General features: G+C 33.2%; 1 protein-coding gene across 1 annotated transcript; it reads right to left on the reverse strand.

Annotated features, from left to right (window-relative positions):
* Nucleotides 1–9,835: 9,835 nt before the first annotated feature.
* On the reverse strand, nt 9,836–11,518 carry LOC149493787 (uncharacterized). The gene is made up of 2 exons (XM_089726343.1): nt 10,063–11,518; nt 9,836–9,867 (listed from the first exon to the last, which is right to left on the reverse strand). Exons 1-2 carry the CDS (start codon nt 11,516–11,518, stop codon nt 9,836–9,838), a joined length of 1,488 nt encoding a protein of 495 aa, XP_089582469.1.
* Nucleotides 11,519–15,762: the final 4,244 nt, after the last annotated feature.

Genomic DNA, 15,762 nt, shown 5'->3' on the forward strand with positions numbered 1-15,762 from the left:
TCGAACAAATATACTAATTATACATGCCATAATTCTTAATTATATAACTCTCAATCTACTACTCCCAAATTCGTCACTTCTGCTTTGATAGTACTCTTCAAGTCTTCAAGTAGCAACCACGATCTTCAACCTACGCGTGATAAAAATCGACGCGCTGAGTATAAAACTCAGTGGTGCTCATAATTCACATATGGAACAAAGTGCGATGGCAACTTACTTAAAATACAAAGTGCATTGATAATCATAGAATCAGTAAATTTCAACATAAATGTATCTTTATAGCAAAGAATAAACTTTTAATTCATAACATAAATAATTGAGTTCTTATTATCTCATAACTCTTTTACATGAACCTTTAATCACACATATCATGATACTATCATGATCTTACCTGCTGTTCATTATGATGTATGAAGTAAATAAATAAACATGTAAGAACACATAACATTATATTTTCATTGTCTTACTTACTGTTCATTATGGTGTATGACTTATGTACTTTTTGGTCAAGTTAATCTCATAACTGTATGGCTCCATAAGAACTAAATAAATAAACGAGTAATCACACATAACATGATACTTTCATGATCATACCTGATGTTCCTTATGCTGTATGAATTCTGCAACTTTTTTGAAAACTCAGTGAATATCGTAACGAATAAAGAAACAAGTAAGCACATACATATGTATAATAAACATATAATCACATATGGAATGTAAGCACACATATCATGATACTTTCATTATCGTACTTGCTGCTCATTATACTGTATGATTATGTAATTTGTAGTCAATATAACTGTATAGCTCCATAAGGTTATAGTGAAACCAAAGTGATAAGAAGAACTGTATGAAACTGGATGAATACTGTATGACTGGGCTGCTATGGCCATTATATAATCATATTCACTCAACGGCCTATAGCCAGAGTACCAAACTGTATGGGGCACAGATCTGCTATCCTATATCGCGACATAGCCTTATCTACGTGGTTTCTACCTAACCTCAATGGAGCATAATATCGGTATGTCAATATATAAAACAAAAGCATATTAACTGCTTCATAATTTCATAAACCATATTGATTACCTGTATGCTGATAGCCTCGCCAAGCGGGCAACTTGTGTCATGTTAGTTTCACATCATTTGCATGCTTGCATTTTGTGTTTATACATGTGTTCATGTTGGCTTTTTGTTTTAAAACGATTGGAGGCATACAAGTTGAGCAAAGGAATACAATTGCATAGAAAAAGAGGTCCAAAAGAGTATCAAAACACAAGTCGCGAGTGCGCCATGAAAAGTTGCGAGCGCGAGAAGCACATATGAGGGTCAGTGAGTTTACAGGCAAGATTCGTGAGCGCGCAATGAAATTCGCGAGCCCTAGAAGCACAAAATGAGAGTCAGAGAGTTTTCAGGCACAATTCGCGAGCTCGACATGAAATTCGCGAGCGCGCGTCGTGTTTCCGGCCTGCACAGTCTGTACTATTTTGGTCATATCTCTCAATTTATAACTCTGATTTGGGTGATTCAAAAACCCATGGATAGCTAACACATAGAGGAACAAATAACGCTTCTATGATACTTCCTAATTCCATCATTAAATAGGGTCAAAATTAAGGAGAAGTTACTGGTTACTTTTCCAGCAAAACCTGTTTCAGCATGAACTCAATATCTACTTCATTTATTCATTTCATCCCATGCTTTCTCACCATTTCCAGTCATCTCACTCAACATTAAGCAACATATCTTCTCATTATCAACACACCACACAAATTCTCATGCAAGGAAATTAATTAAACTAAAAGAGATAGCACAACTTCACTTAACAAGCTTGGAATCTTCTTCTTAGCTTCCTTTTTCTTCTACCTTTGAGCTCACCTCTCCTATACATAAGAATTCTTATGAATACTCTCAAAATATCACCAAATGATTCAATTATGAAATTCAAGAAGGTTTACTTACTTGGATAGAATAGAAGTTGAAGTTAAGGCTTAACTACCATTAAAATCTTCACTACCATTAAAATTGATGGAGAAAGGAAGGTGGAAGAGGAAAGTAGATGAAGATAAAGATGAAGAAGAGATAAATGAAATGGAAGTCTCGGGTACATCTCCAAAATATCAATGATTTTGGGTGTAAAATTACCAAATGGTACCTCAAGTGTCAATATGTTACAACTTAATACCTAAGCTTTATCTTTTAGTGCAAGTAAGTCCTAATCCTTATACTTTGATCTTTTTGCTTCCTTCAAGTAAGTCCACTTCTTTTCCTTATTTCAGTTACATCCCATTCTACTCCACTCTGGACTCTAATGGCTCAAACCGGGTTTTGGATCAGCCCGACTTGACTCTAAGCAACGACTCGATTCAGTAGGATGTCACAACTTACTATTTCAGACATAGAAAAATGGGACGTTACATTATGTGTGCTTGCAATTACAAAAAATTTGCTTTCTGTTCAAAAATTTACCACTGATAATTCTATTTTCTTTGAATTTTGGCCTCATTATTTTGTAATAAAGGACCAGTACACCAAGAACACACTGATGCAAGGCCCAAGTGAAGATGGCATGTACAAGTTAACTCAACTCCGACCACATCCCATGGCAAATCAAGTGTCAGCAGCTTCTTCCATGAACGATTGGCATCGGCGGTTGGGGCATCCGAACTTTCAAAAATTGTTTCATTTAGTTAAGTAGAATAAAATTTCAGTTTCTGATACTGAGATGAGTCCTTGTTCTAGTTGTCGCTTAGGCAAATTGTCTCGTATGTCTTTGGTTTCTAAAGAACATACAAGTCGAAAACCATTTGATATTGTATTTTCAGATGTATGGGGTCCTGCAGCTGTACAATCTAGTTTGGGACATCGATATTTTGTTCTTTTTATTGATGACTTTACTCATTTTACATGGGTTTATTTCATGAGAAATAAAAGTGAGGTGTATGACATTTTTCTTCAGTTTGAGCAGCTAATCAAACGTCAATTTGGGATGCCTATTTTGGCTTTTCATTTAGACTGGGGGGGTGAATATCAACGTTTAAATCGGTATTTAAAGGCTACTGGTATTGTTCATAGGATTGCCTACCCATACACTCATGAGCAAAATGGTACAGCTGAGAGGAAAATTCGACATCGTGTAGATACTAGTCTCACCCTTTTAGCTCATGCTTCGTTACCTTTGAAATACTGGAATTTTGCTATTGAACAAAGTGCTATGTTAATTAACACCTTGCCTTTCTGATGTTTTGCATAAAATTTCACCCTTCTTTAAATTATTCTCCAAGGATCCCAACTATTTGTCCTTTCAACCTTTTGGATGTAGTGTCTTCCCATTATTGCGACCCTACAATAATCATAAATTTAGTTACAGATCTGCTGAATGTGTATTTCTTGGGCAAAGTCCTTTTCATTCTGCCTATAGATTTATGGATTTTAGAATAGGACGAGTGTATTTGGCGAAGCATGTTCGATTTGTGACTAATGAATTTCCTTATGCCAAGATGACTGTGTCAAGAAGTATACAAGAACCGCAAGTTGATCCCATATGGCTTCAAGTTACTTGTACAGTGCCATCTTCACCAACGCCTTCATCAGGTATATCCTTCTCTTCTACTCCATCTTCCCCACACACTCCAATTCAATCTCCATTATTTTCTCATAATTCTGCAGAAATTACACCACAATCTGCAATCTCCATGGGTTTACAGATTGTCTCTGATATTGCTTCACTCAGTCCACCTCCAATTTGGGTCCATCCTATGGTTTTAAGGACAAATCCTAAACCAAATCCAAAATATGCTTCTGTTGCTCAATTTGCTTCATTTCAGGAACCAAAAACTTACTTGCAAGCTAAAAACAAATAGGAATGGTGTGATGCAATGCAGGAGGAAATTTCAGCATTATTAAAGAATAAAACCTGGATATTGGTGCCACGGCCAGCAAATGTGAATGTTATTCAAAATAAATGGGTGTATCGGGTCAAACAGCACTCCAATGGGCATATTGAGCATTACAAAGCTCGTCTAGTCGCGAAAGGATTTACACAGCAGATGGTCTTCATTACACAGAAACGTTCTCTCCGGTTGTGAAATTCACTACTGTTCGCATTCTTTTGGCTCTCGCTGTAACAAAAGGATGGGATATGCGGCAATTAGACATTTCAAATGCTTTCCTCCATGGTTCTTTAATAGAAGATTTGTATATGGAGCAGCCAAAAGGCTTTGTTGATAGTACTAAACCGGATTATGTTTTCAAACTTCAGAAATCTCTTTATGGATTAAAACAGGCACCGCGGGTCTGGTTTGAACGACTCAAGCAATTTTTATGTTCTCTTCAATTTTGCAGCACATAGGCTGATCATTCTTTATTTATATACACCAATGGAGTTGATTTGTGCTTGTCTATGTAGATGACATTCTTGTCACGGGAACCAAATCTTCAATCATTGATTGGTTTGTTCATAAGCTGGCTGCTACCTTTCCTGTTCGAGATCTTGGTGAGATAAATTGTTTCCTTGGAGTTGAGGCCACGAAGACGCCGGATGGTTTATTGCTTTCTCAAAGCAAATATCTCTCTGAAATATTACAAGCAACACAAATGGAAGACTTTAAGTCCTGTGCTACACCTATGGCAACTACACCAAATCTCAATAAACAAACAGGAACTTTATTGGATTCTATGACAGAGTATAGACAAGTGGTCGGGGCTCTACAGTACTTAACTCTTACTAGACCGGACATTGCCTTTGCGGTTAACAAATTAGCTCAATTTTTACATTGCGCTATAGATGTTCATTGGCAAGCATGCAAAAGACTGCTATGTTATCTTAATGGTACAGCCACTCGAGGTCTTTTGCTTCGTCCTTCATCAACATTCTCACTTCAATGTTATTCAGATAGTGACTGGGCTGGTTGTCTTGATGATCGACGGTCAACAGGAGGCTATCTAGTTTATTTTGGTGACAATTTAATCTCCTAGTCTAGTAAGAAGCAGCCAACGGTAGCACGCTCAAGTACAGAAAGTGAATATAAAGCTATTGCAAATGCCACTACTGAGATAATGTGGATTACTACTCTTTTACGTGAGATTGGATATGCTCCTGCAGCATCTGCAACTTTATGGTGCGATAATGTTAGTGCTATCTATCTTACTTCAAATCCTGTTTTTCATGCTCGAACAAAGCATGTTGAAATTGATTATCATTTTATTCGAGATCAGATACGGCTTGGCATTGTTTCTATTCGGTTTCTTAAAAGTGCAGAGCAAATCGCAGATATCATGACCAAACCTTTGGGGCAGCAACTATTTGCATCTCACTCATGCAAGCTTCGACTGCAGTCTCCTGTCGTTCAGCTTGAAGGGGGCTGTTACAGATAATATTGGTTATATTATTTGTTATTAAATAGATGTATGTAGTTGTATTCTAATGATAGTCTTACACTCTTATATTATCCTTTGTAACTACTCTATATACAGAGTTGTATAAATAGAGTTGTATTATTCAATACGAGATATATAGAAAACCCAATTCTTTCCAGATTTACAATCTATATGTATTTGTTTAAAAAATAATTTTTATAAACATATTCGATCAATTAAAAAAATGTAATTTCTAATTTGTTGTGATTAAGGTTATTTTAGCATATTCTAAATTTCATTAAGGACACTATCGAAAATTTCATTATTTCTCATATTCTCACATTTATATATAGTATAGGTAATGAATAACAAAAAAAATTATGACAATGTAATTTTTAGCTTAATAAAACCTAAAACATACTATTAATCGAACAAAGCAATTATGTATCATGAAAATATACTTTTCATTATTTTTATATTAGATTATATATATCAAATAGTGAAAATAATTTCACTTAAAATAATACAAAGTTGATATTTTTAATTGATTATATACATACATACGTGTGAGTGTATATATATTAAGTGACTAATATTTTTAATTAATATTAAGTGATTATAAAATGAAGTAAAAAAAATTTAATAGGGTCATACCTACCAGCGGGAATATTTTCGCTTGTTTTAAATTATAATAAAAACAGAATTAAATATTTAAAAAATAAAATATAAAAATTTTCAAAATATCCCATTATCATAATATATTAAAAAATAAAGTTAAAAAAAATAAAACTTAAAATATTAAAATACTTAATTATCTATATGTATTTGTTTAAAAAATAATTTTAATAAAAATTATATCCAATCAACTAATAAAATATAATTTTTTAATTGGCCATGAATAATGTTATTTTAAGATAATCAAATTTCATCGAGGGCGTTATCGGAAATCATATTATTCCTCATATTCTCACATTTATATGTACTATAAATATACATAATAACATATGAATCAACATTATAAATGTTTGTAAGAACCCGTTTGAAATGAATAAATTTCACAAAATTTCATAGAATTCATTTAGAAATTCAAAATTTTGTGTTTTGAATGAAAAAAAAAAATACAGATTTAAAATTTTATGAATTGATTTCTATGAACCACAAAACTAAATCATTGAAATTTATATTGACAAAATTATCCTTTGTTCATATCACACCCCAATTTCAACTGCTCCTCCACGTCATTTCTTTTCTTTTCAGCTTTAGATAAAAATTATTTTCATTTATCTTTAGCAAACAACTTTATTTTATAATAATAATAATTAGTATTATTTTAAACCAATAGCAAAAAGCAAATTAATAATGTCACCTTCAATTATTTTCTAGGATCAACTCTTCTGCTGTTAAAACACAGTGCTTCATTTCTTGGACAATTTCCAACACAATTTCATTCATTGTTTAATTATATATGTATAATTAATCAATTAGAGGTGAAATGTGATTATATTTATTTATATAAATTTTATTATCTATATTTGAATAAAGAAGTAACAAGACTATTATATTGTATATAATTGTCACGACCCATTTCCGTGGGCCGGACCGGCACTAGGACCTGGGTGGGCTTAAGGCCTCCGAAGCCCGTAGTAAGCCTAACTTATTTAAATTTCACATTCTATTCATAATTATGGATTCAGGCCCATTACCTTATTATACATATGCATCCAAAATACAGTTCATATATTTAATATGGACTTTTATTAATTATTTACAACCCAACTGGAATACAATTGCGGAACTCTACCTTAAAATTGACATCGAAATTTCTATCTTTAATAGGTCTTCTAGAATGAGTGTTTCAACTCCATAGGACTTTCCTTTCTTTCTATTACCTGGAAAAAAATAGGTAGGCAGGGGTGAGCGCCAAACTCAATGAGTAGGGTTAGATAACCCTCTCACCCCACACAATCACACAAATGCTGAAATATTTTATTTGATCACCGATTAATTTTATGATCACACAGATGCTAAAATATTTTATTAGTCACCGATTAATCTTATGATCATGCAGTGTCACACAAATGACAATACAGCAGCAATCTCAGTTATTATCACCTTCATTTAATCACATCACGTGGAAATTAGTCAGTGGAGTCACCGAAACCCGATGAGCCGTCCTCACACATGGCCCATCCACTCACATGTGCACCAGGGAGCCAATCCCCCATTCTGGCTGACTGGTATAATCCTCACACGACCGATTCTCTGATTATTTTTCAGTCTCTCATTTCATTTTTTTTTATCTCAATATATATATATATATTGAGATAAAAAAAATTTTATTTTTATAAACAGATTATATTTTGAATCTTCAAATTATTTAGTAACAAAAGGACAAATACCAACAAAAGGACAAAGGACTGTTTATATTTTGAATCTTCAAATTATATAAACACATATATATATATTATTATCAAAAGGATCTAAAAATATATATATATATAACACATTTAAAGTTTACAAGTATATTGATTCTGAAGTAAATGCTATGATGTATGAATTTAATTTTAAATAAACAAGCAAAACAATTTTCTGATGTGGAAGATTAGACTAAGCTGCATTTACAGAGCATACTTATATACATCAACACAACAAATTTATAATTAAAATTGAGTTTTTAGAGGTTTAGGGTTCCTGCAACCTTAACCTGGGATCTCCAGAATTAAGTCAGAGTGAGGAGGGAGAAGAAGAAATGCGCCGTCAACACGGTCTTACCAAAGTAACAATTTAATTTTACTAATTTACAAAATTGAAATTACAAAATTTATTTGTAATATACAAAATTTAAATGATAAGCTCAAGTTCAAACTAGTTTATACTTACAAAGATTATCTAACCTTGAATCCTTACAATCAACGTGGAGAGAAGGAGGAGAGCTAATCTTAATTTATATCCTAGCTGAACTTATTTGAACTTATGCCTTCACAAGGGGAGAGGCTCCCTTTAAATACAAAATTTGTGGAATCTTTACTATTTGCTTTTACTGTTGGTGAACAGTGACATGTCGACCACCGAATCTTAACTTTTACTGTGGATGAATAGTACCTTGTCTGCCACTGTGTCTTGGCCTTTACTGTTTGGGAATAATATCTGGCTTCTACTGTTGAAATAGTAGTCTGGCCCTTACTGTAGATGCATAGTGGTTGACCTTGTCATAGCCCTGACCTGGTCAGTATTGTCCGCTTTAGGCTTTGCAACCCTCACGGATTTGTCCCTCAGGCAGGCTTTGCAACCCGCCCAAAAGCGCGCTAACCAAGTTAGAAGCTACCCCTCTTATGTATAGATCGTTTACCCCGTCCTTAACCGATGTGGGATTTGCCTAAGGTGTGCTGGCCTTGCCACATACACCCCCCTTGGGGACTCAGCGTCCTCGCTGAGGTTTGCCCCACCACCGGCCAGAGGGCACAGGGCCGGCTCTGATACCAATTGTCATAGCCCAGCCCATGGTCAATATTGTCCGCTTTGGGGCTCCAGCCCGTACGAGTACCCCCTCACGGTTTTGTTTTCAGGCAGGCTTTGCAACCCGCCCAAAAGGCCTCAACCATGTTCTGGAACCACCCCTCTTATGTACAGGACCACCCCCTCGTACTTAACCGATGTGGGATTTGCCTAAGGTGTGCTGGCCTTGCCACATATTTTATGTCGCAAGGCCAACACACCTTAGGCAAATCCCACATCGGTTAAGGACGGGGTAAACGATCTATACATAAGAGGGGTAGCTTCTAACTTGGTTAGCGCGCTTTTGGGCGGGTTGCAAAGCCTGCCTGAGGGACAAATCCGTGAGGGTTGCAAAGCCTAAAGCGGACAATACTGACCAGGTCAGGGCTATGACAATTGGTATCAGAGCCGACCCTCGTTCCTCTGGCCGGTGGTGGGGCAAACCTCAGCGAGGACGCTGAGTCCCCAAGGGGGGGTGTATGTGGCAAGGCCAGCACACCTTAGGCAAATCCCACATCGGTTAAGTACGAGGGGGTGGTCCTGTACATAAGAGGGGTGGTTCCAGAACATGGTTGAGGCCTTTTGGGCGGGTTGCAAAGCCTGCCTGAAAACAAAACCGTGAGGGGGTACTCGTACGGGCTGGAGCCCCAAAGCGGACAATATTGACCATGGGCTGGGCTATGACAATTGGTATCAGAGCCAACCCTCGTTCCTCTGGCCGGTGGTGGGGCAAACCTCAGCGAGGACGCTGAGTCCCCAAGGGGGGGTGTATGTGGCAAGGCCAGCACACCTTAGGCAAATCCCACATCGGTTAAGTACGAGGGGGTGGTCCTGTACATAAGAGGGGTGGTTCCAGAACATGGTTGAGGCCTTTTGGGCGGGTTGCAAAGCCTGCCTGAAAACAAAACCGTGAGGGGGTACTCGTACGGGCTGGAGCCCCAAAGCGGACAATATTGACCATGGGCTGGGCTATGACAGACCTTTACTGTAGATGCATAGTGGTTGGTCTGCCACCTGATAAGAATTGACATTTTATCAAAAAAGTTGAAGGAATAAGGTTCCTTCTGCCTGTTTACAGGGATTCAGAGTAAGAGGAGGTCGATGAAGTGTCCTCTTTTTTCTTTTTATCTTTTCTTTTCTTTATCTTATCCTTTCTTTTTTCTTTCTTTATTTTTTCTTTCTTCGCTTTAGCTTTTTGACTTGCTTTACTTTTGATTTTAATGGGGGACGGAATATCATCATTATTGCTATCACTATCTTCAACTGATGATAGGGATGCTGTTGAAGATGATGATAAAACAATTTTACTTTTACCTTTATGACGTGTCGTCTTTGAAGATTTACTAGAAGACGCACTGTGCGTTTTACTGGAAGATGGGTTTATGGGCTGATTTGAACTGGTTGAGAGTTGTTCAAACATCTCTTGACAAATCAGTTTATATTCTTCGGGCGTTTTAGCAGCAGCTAAACGGACTTGACATTGGGCCTTCTGGATCCCAAATTGAGGGTTATCCTGAATGACTAATGTGTTCGCATATGTTAGAGCTGGTTTAGATGGGCTGGATAGTTTCTTTAAAATCCACTGGCGGATTTTTACTTCAGTAGTGGAGTTTTTAAAGGATCCCCACCATTTGATTTTATGGCGTTTTACTAACATAGGAATCTGAGTTCCTGGGATATACTGATAATCGAAAAACCATTGATATACCCATGGGGTGAAGAAGGTCATACAATAATACATAAGAGAGGGGATATGAACTTCTTCAGGTTTAGGTTTATAATGGGCTTTAAAGTATTGGTATAAAGAAATGATCTCAGAAGGAATGATTTCCTCAGAGAGACCTTTAAACCGCCACCACCGTTTAAACCAATTTGGTATTTTTAAATCAGTATGTATAGTTTGATCAAAATATAGTAACCATGAATGCGTAGTAGTGGGATTTTGAAGACAAAATACTTTTTCCCACGCATCTTTATAATCAAAATAATTATAAATCATACAATGTTTATATAAGGATTTAAATCTTATTGGAGTATATAAAGAAGATACGGGCCAATCCTTAGGATGGATGACGCGTTTTATTTGTAAAGAGGAGTAAGAAATAATTTTATTTTTATCAAAAGTATGTTTTATTTTTACAGATCCTGTTTCTATTAATATATTATGATAGTATTCCTGAGATTTTGACAAATCAAATGGAACAAAATACCAATTCTCAGGGTATATATTTTTTATAATTTGCCAAGGATTGATATTGTTATATCCATCCTCAACTTCAATTTCAAAATCATACAAACTTTTTACAAACCATTTATATATATTACTAGTATTAGTATATTGGATTTTTGGCAAATCCACAGCCATTAACGAATTTGATAACTCTTTACTGTCTACCGTTTGAGACAGAGTAGCCGTACCATGAGCGGGTACGATCGCTTTAGGTTTAGAAGCCATGCCTGACTCTTCTGTGGAAGAAGAGGCCATATTCTGCAATGCTTTAAGAACTTCTGGGGATTGAGAAAGTTCTTCAACCCATTTTTTAAAGGCTTTAGTATTTAGGGTTTTAGGTAGGTCTTCTGAATGCTCTGAAAGAGCTTTAGTGGGTGAGTCTTTGCTAGGTGAACTGGGCATAGGGTTTTTCCCTTTATCCTTCTTTCTTCCCATCGTTCTGTAAGAATTCGCGGGTCGGAAAATCCGGAATATTATTATCATTACCTTTAATATATTCGATATCAAATTCAAAAATGCTTAAAAGAGCTTGCCATCTAGCAAATATTTGTTTAGATGCAAGGTTTTGAACATCTTTTTGTAAGACATCTTTAGCAGATTTACAATCAATTCTTAATAAAAACTTTTGATTTAATAAATCAGATTGAAATTTATTGATACAAATAACAATGCTTAAAATTTCTTTTTTAATAGTAGAATAATTCAATTGAGCTGGAGTCCAATGACCTGAAGTATATTGAATTATCCGTTCTTTACCATTAATTCTTTGTTTTAAAATGCCTCCATAACCAATGTCAGAAGCATCAGTTTCAACAATTTTAAAAGCATTAGGATTAGGAATATACAAATAAGGAATTTCTTTTACTAAAGATTTAATCTTTTTTACTAATTGTGTATGCTGATGAGTCCAAGGACCAGCATTTTTACGAAGTCTATCATGCAATGGTTTTAACATGCAATTCAGATTAGGATAAAAATCAATTACATAGTTTAAACAACCAAGAAACCTTTGTAATTGGAGTTTATTAGTGATTTCATTAGGAAATTTTTCTCCAAAAACTAAAGTTCTTTCGATAGGTTGAATTATACCTCGTTCAATATAATGACCTAAAAATCTAATTTTCGTTTTAAACAAATCCATTTTTGTTTTACTAAGTGCTAAGCCATTTTTCTCTATAACCATGCAAAATGTTTTTAAGTGTTTAAAATGATGTTCAATAGTTTGACTGAAAACTAATACATCATCAATGTATACTATACAAAATTGTGAATATGGATTAAAAATGTCATTCATTATTCTTTGGAATTCTGAAGGAGCATTTTTTAATCCAAATGGCATTACATTCCATTCGTATTGACCAAATGGAACTGTAAATGTGGTTTTATATCTGTCTTTAGGGGCAATTTGAATTTGCCAATAGCCAGATTTCATATCAAATTTACTGAAAATATTTGCATTATATAGTTTCTTTAAAAGATCTTTTTTATTTGGAATAGGAGATCTAATCCATTTTAATGCTGTGTTTAATGGTTTATAGTTGATGACCAATCTAGGTACACCTCTCTCAATTTCAGCATTTTTATTTACATAGAAAGCCGCACAAGACCAGGGGCTTCTAGATTTACAAATTAATTTTTTTATTCTCTAAATCTTGAATTTCTTTTTTACAATGTTCAATCAATTCAGGATTCATCTGAATTGGTCTGGCTTTAGTCTTAATAGTTTTTTCATCAAAATCTTTTTCATATGGTAAGTCAACTACATGCTGTTTACGATTCCAAAATGCATTTGGATGATCAGCACAAAGTTTATTTTCCATATATTCTCTTAGATTTTTGATTTTATTTTGTATAAATTCAGAATTTAATTGCTTTTGAATTCTATGTAAACAAAAATTATTTTTTATATCTTTTAGGTTTTCTTCTTTAGATTTTATCAAAGAATTTATTTCTAATATTTTAATGGAATGAGCTTTTAATAAGTTCAATTGCTTCTTTTTAGGTTTTTCTGTGAATTCTAATTTAGCTTTATTATTCCTTATTTTGAATTTAATACAATCTTCTTTAACTGAATATGGTGTTATTAGGTTTATGAAAGGAGTGCCTAATATTGCCATATAATTTATTTGAGGTGATAATAAAAATACTGTATTAATTTCTAAACCTTGATTTACTATTATTGCATCTGTTTTGCCTATAATTTCAAGTTTAGATTTATTTGCCGTACTTAATTTTTCATTAGTTTTTAACCAATATCTTTTAGTTACCAAATCAGATTTTATACAATTTAAATCTGCACCTGTATCGAATAGTGCAATTGCATCGATAACAAAATCATTAATTTTAATGTTTATTTTGACTAAATATTTTCTGGAAGTTATTTCTTGTAATAAATTTAGAAAATTACAATCTACATCTTCATCTAATTGGTTTATGTCATCTTTTAAGTCATTATCTGGTTCTTCATCAGAAGAAGAACTAGAAATGAGTTGTGATTCTAAAATTTTTATTCTTTTAGAATTTTGTTGAAATTGGACTTTTAATTCATTTACTTCTTGTTTTAATGCTTTAATTTCTTTATGTAATTCTTTAGTAGACATATTTATGTCTATCTTCTTAGAATTATTTTTATTTAAGATAGTTGTTAAAACATAAGTATTAGGTTGAATTCTTGGAGTTATATCTTTTACTTCATTTTCTTCTTCAAAACTCTTTATTAATTTTTTAAGAAGCTTAGCTTTAGTTTCTTGATCTTCTATATTATTTACTACTGTCAATAACGTACTCTGGTCTTTAGTTAACATGTTTAAAGAATGTTTTGATGAATTTGATGAACTAGTGGTAGTTCCTAATTCATCAACTTGATTATCACTTTCTATAATCTCAGATTCTGAAGTGTCAGAATCAAGATATAGTTCATGAATTTTATTTAAAACTTCATTATCTAAATTTAGTTCATTTAATTTTTTATTAAATCTACAAAATTTAGATGTATTTCCTTTTTTACCACAATTATAACAAGTTAAATCTTTAAAAGAAGTTTTAGTTAAAGATTTAGAAGGTTGTTTTCTTTTATGTTTTGGATAAGGTTTTGCCTTTTCTTTACGATAGAATTTATCTTGACTAGGTGTAGACCTATAATGCCTCTTAGAATACTTATTTTTATAATGTTTTTTAGGTTTAGAGGGTTTTGAACATTGGCCATCACATCTCTGAGTTGATGTCATGCCATAGTCAAATTGTTTATAAAAAGATCCGAGTTCTTGTTTAGTTTTATGCATTTCATATTTTAAAGTTCTTTGAAGCTTTAAATCTTGACAAATTTGTAAACCTTCCTTTTGAATTATACTAATTAACTGTCCATAAGTTAATTTATTATAAGGTATAGGTTGTCCAAATTGTTGCTTTATATAATTCCTAAATTTTTCACCCAAAAAATAAGGTAATCCAGCCAAAAACTTTTCTTTCCAAAAGCTTTGATTGGAGTCTTCCCTTAACATTAATCTAGTGAGAAAAGTTGTTTTATAATTTTGAAAATCACTTAATTTTTTACACTTAAGATTACTTAATAATTCTGCATTTTTATCTTTTAAGTGAGATGGATCTCCTATAAAATGTAGTGAAATAGTGAGAATTAAAGATGACACAGCATATTGAATTACTTCACCGTTCTCATCATATATAAGTTCACCTTCATCATTTACTTGTATTGAATTTAAGATTTCTAAATGTTGTTGGTCAGTTAGGTGATAATCCCACCAACCTTTAAGTTGTCCTGTAAATCCTGCTATAATAATTTCTGCGATAGCTCTATCTGAAATAATTGATTTTGTTTTATATGCATTAGCAGCCATAGTCATCTGCTGTAAAATACTCAATATATTATATTCAGAAAGTCCATTTATATTCCATTCATATATAGTTGTAGCATTATATTTAAATTGAGATATAGTATTAGGTTTATCAATTAATCCTAGGTCTGGTGCCCTATTTACTATTTCTCTATGTGTTATAGGATTTAATTCAAATTTTTTAACATCTTCTGAGTCAGGTTCACTAACCTTAGAATTAGTATGTTCTTCTAAGATATTTATATTTCTTGATGCTTGAGGAGTGTTCGGAGCTACTTGTTGAGTAGTCTCGGAATGGACTTCAAGTTTACTTAATTGATCTTTTAATTTGTTTACAAATTCTTTTTGACTAGACTGAGAAATTTGAAAAGGTTTAAAAATGTGAGATTTTATTTTGTCTTTACCTTTTACACTTTCAGTTACATGTGGTTTATCTTCTAACAAATTTTCAATTCGTTTTAATTGTGTATTTAAACAAATTAGACTAGCATTACTAAAATTATTTTGTTCAATGACTTTTTTATTTACATCATTTTCTTGAGCAATTTTATATGGAGCACATACAACTTCATTATCTTGATATTTTAATTTACTAATTGTTTTAGGAGGAAAATCACTTTTTATTGTTTGATCATTTACTATCCATTCTGGTCTTTTATCTCTTATAGTTATGGGATTTAAACTTTTATCAGATGTTTTTTCTTTAATTAAGTTATACCATTCAAAAAATTTAACTTCAGTTTTGTTATTTAATTTATATTCGAAATATTCATATTTTAATTCTTTAAAAGTATAAATTTTTAATATCTTTTTCATTTTTATTAAATT

The sequence above is a fragment of the Jatropha curcas genome, chromosome 9 (genome assembly GCF_041381405.1).
Source record: "Jatropha curcas cultivar XTBG-Jc1 chromosome 9, XTBG_Jcur_1.0, whole genome shotgun sequence".
NCBI lineage: Eukaryota > Viridiplantae > Streptophyta > Magnoliopsida > Malpighiales > Euphorbiaceae > Jatropha > Jatropha curcas.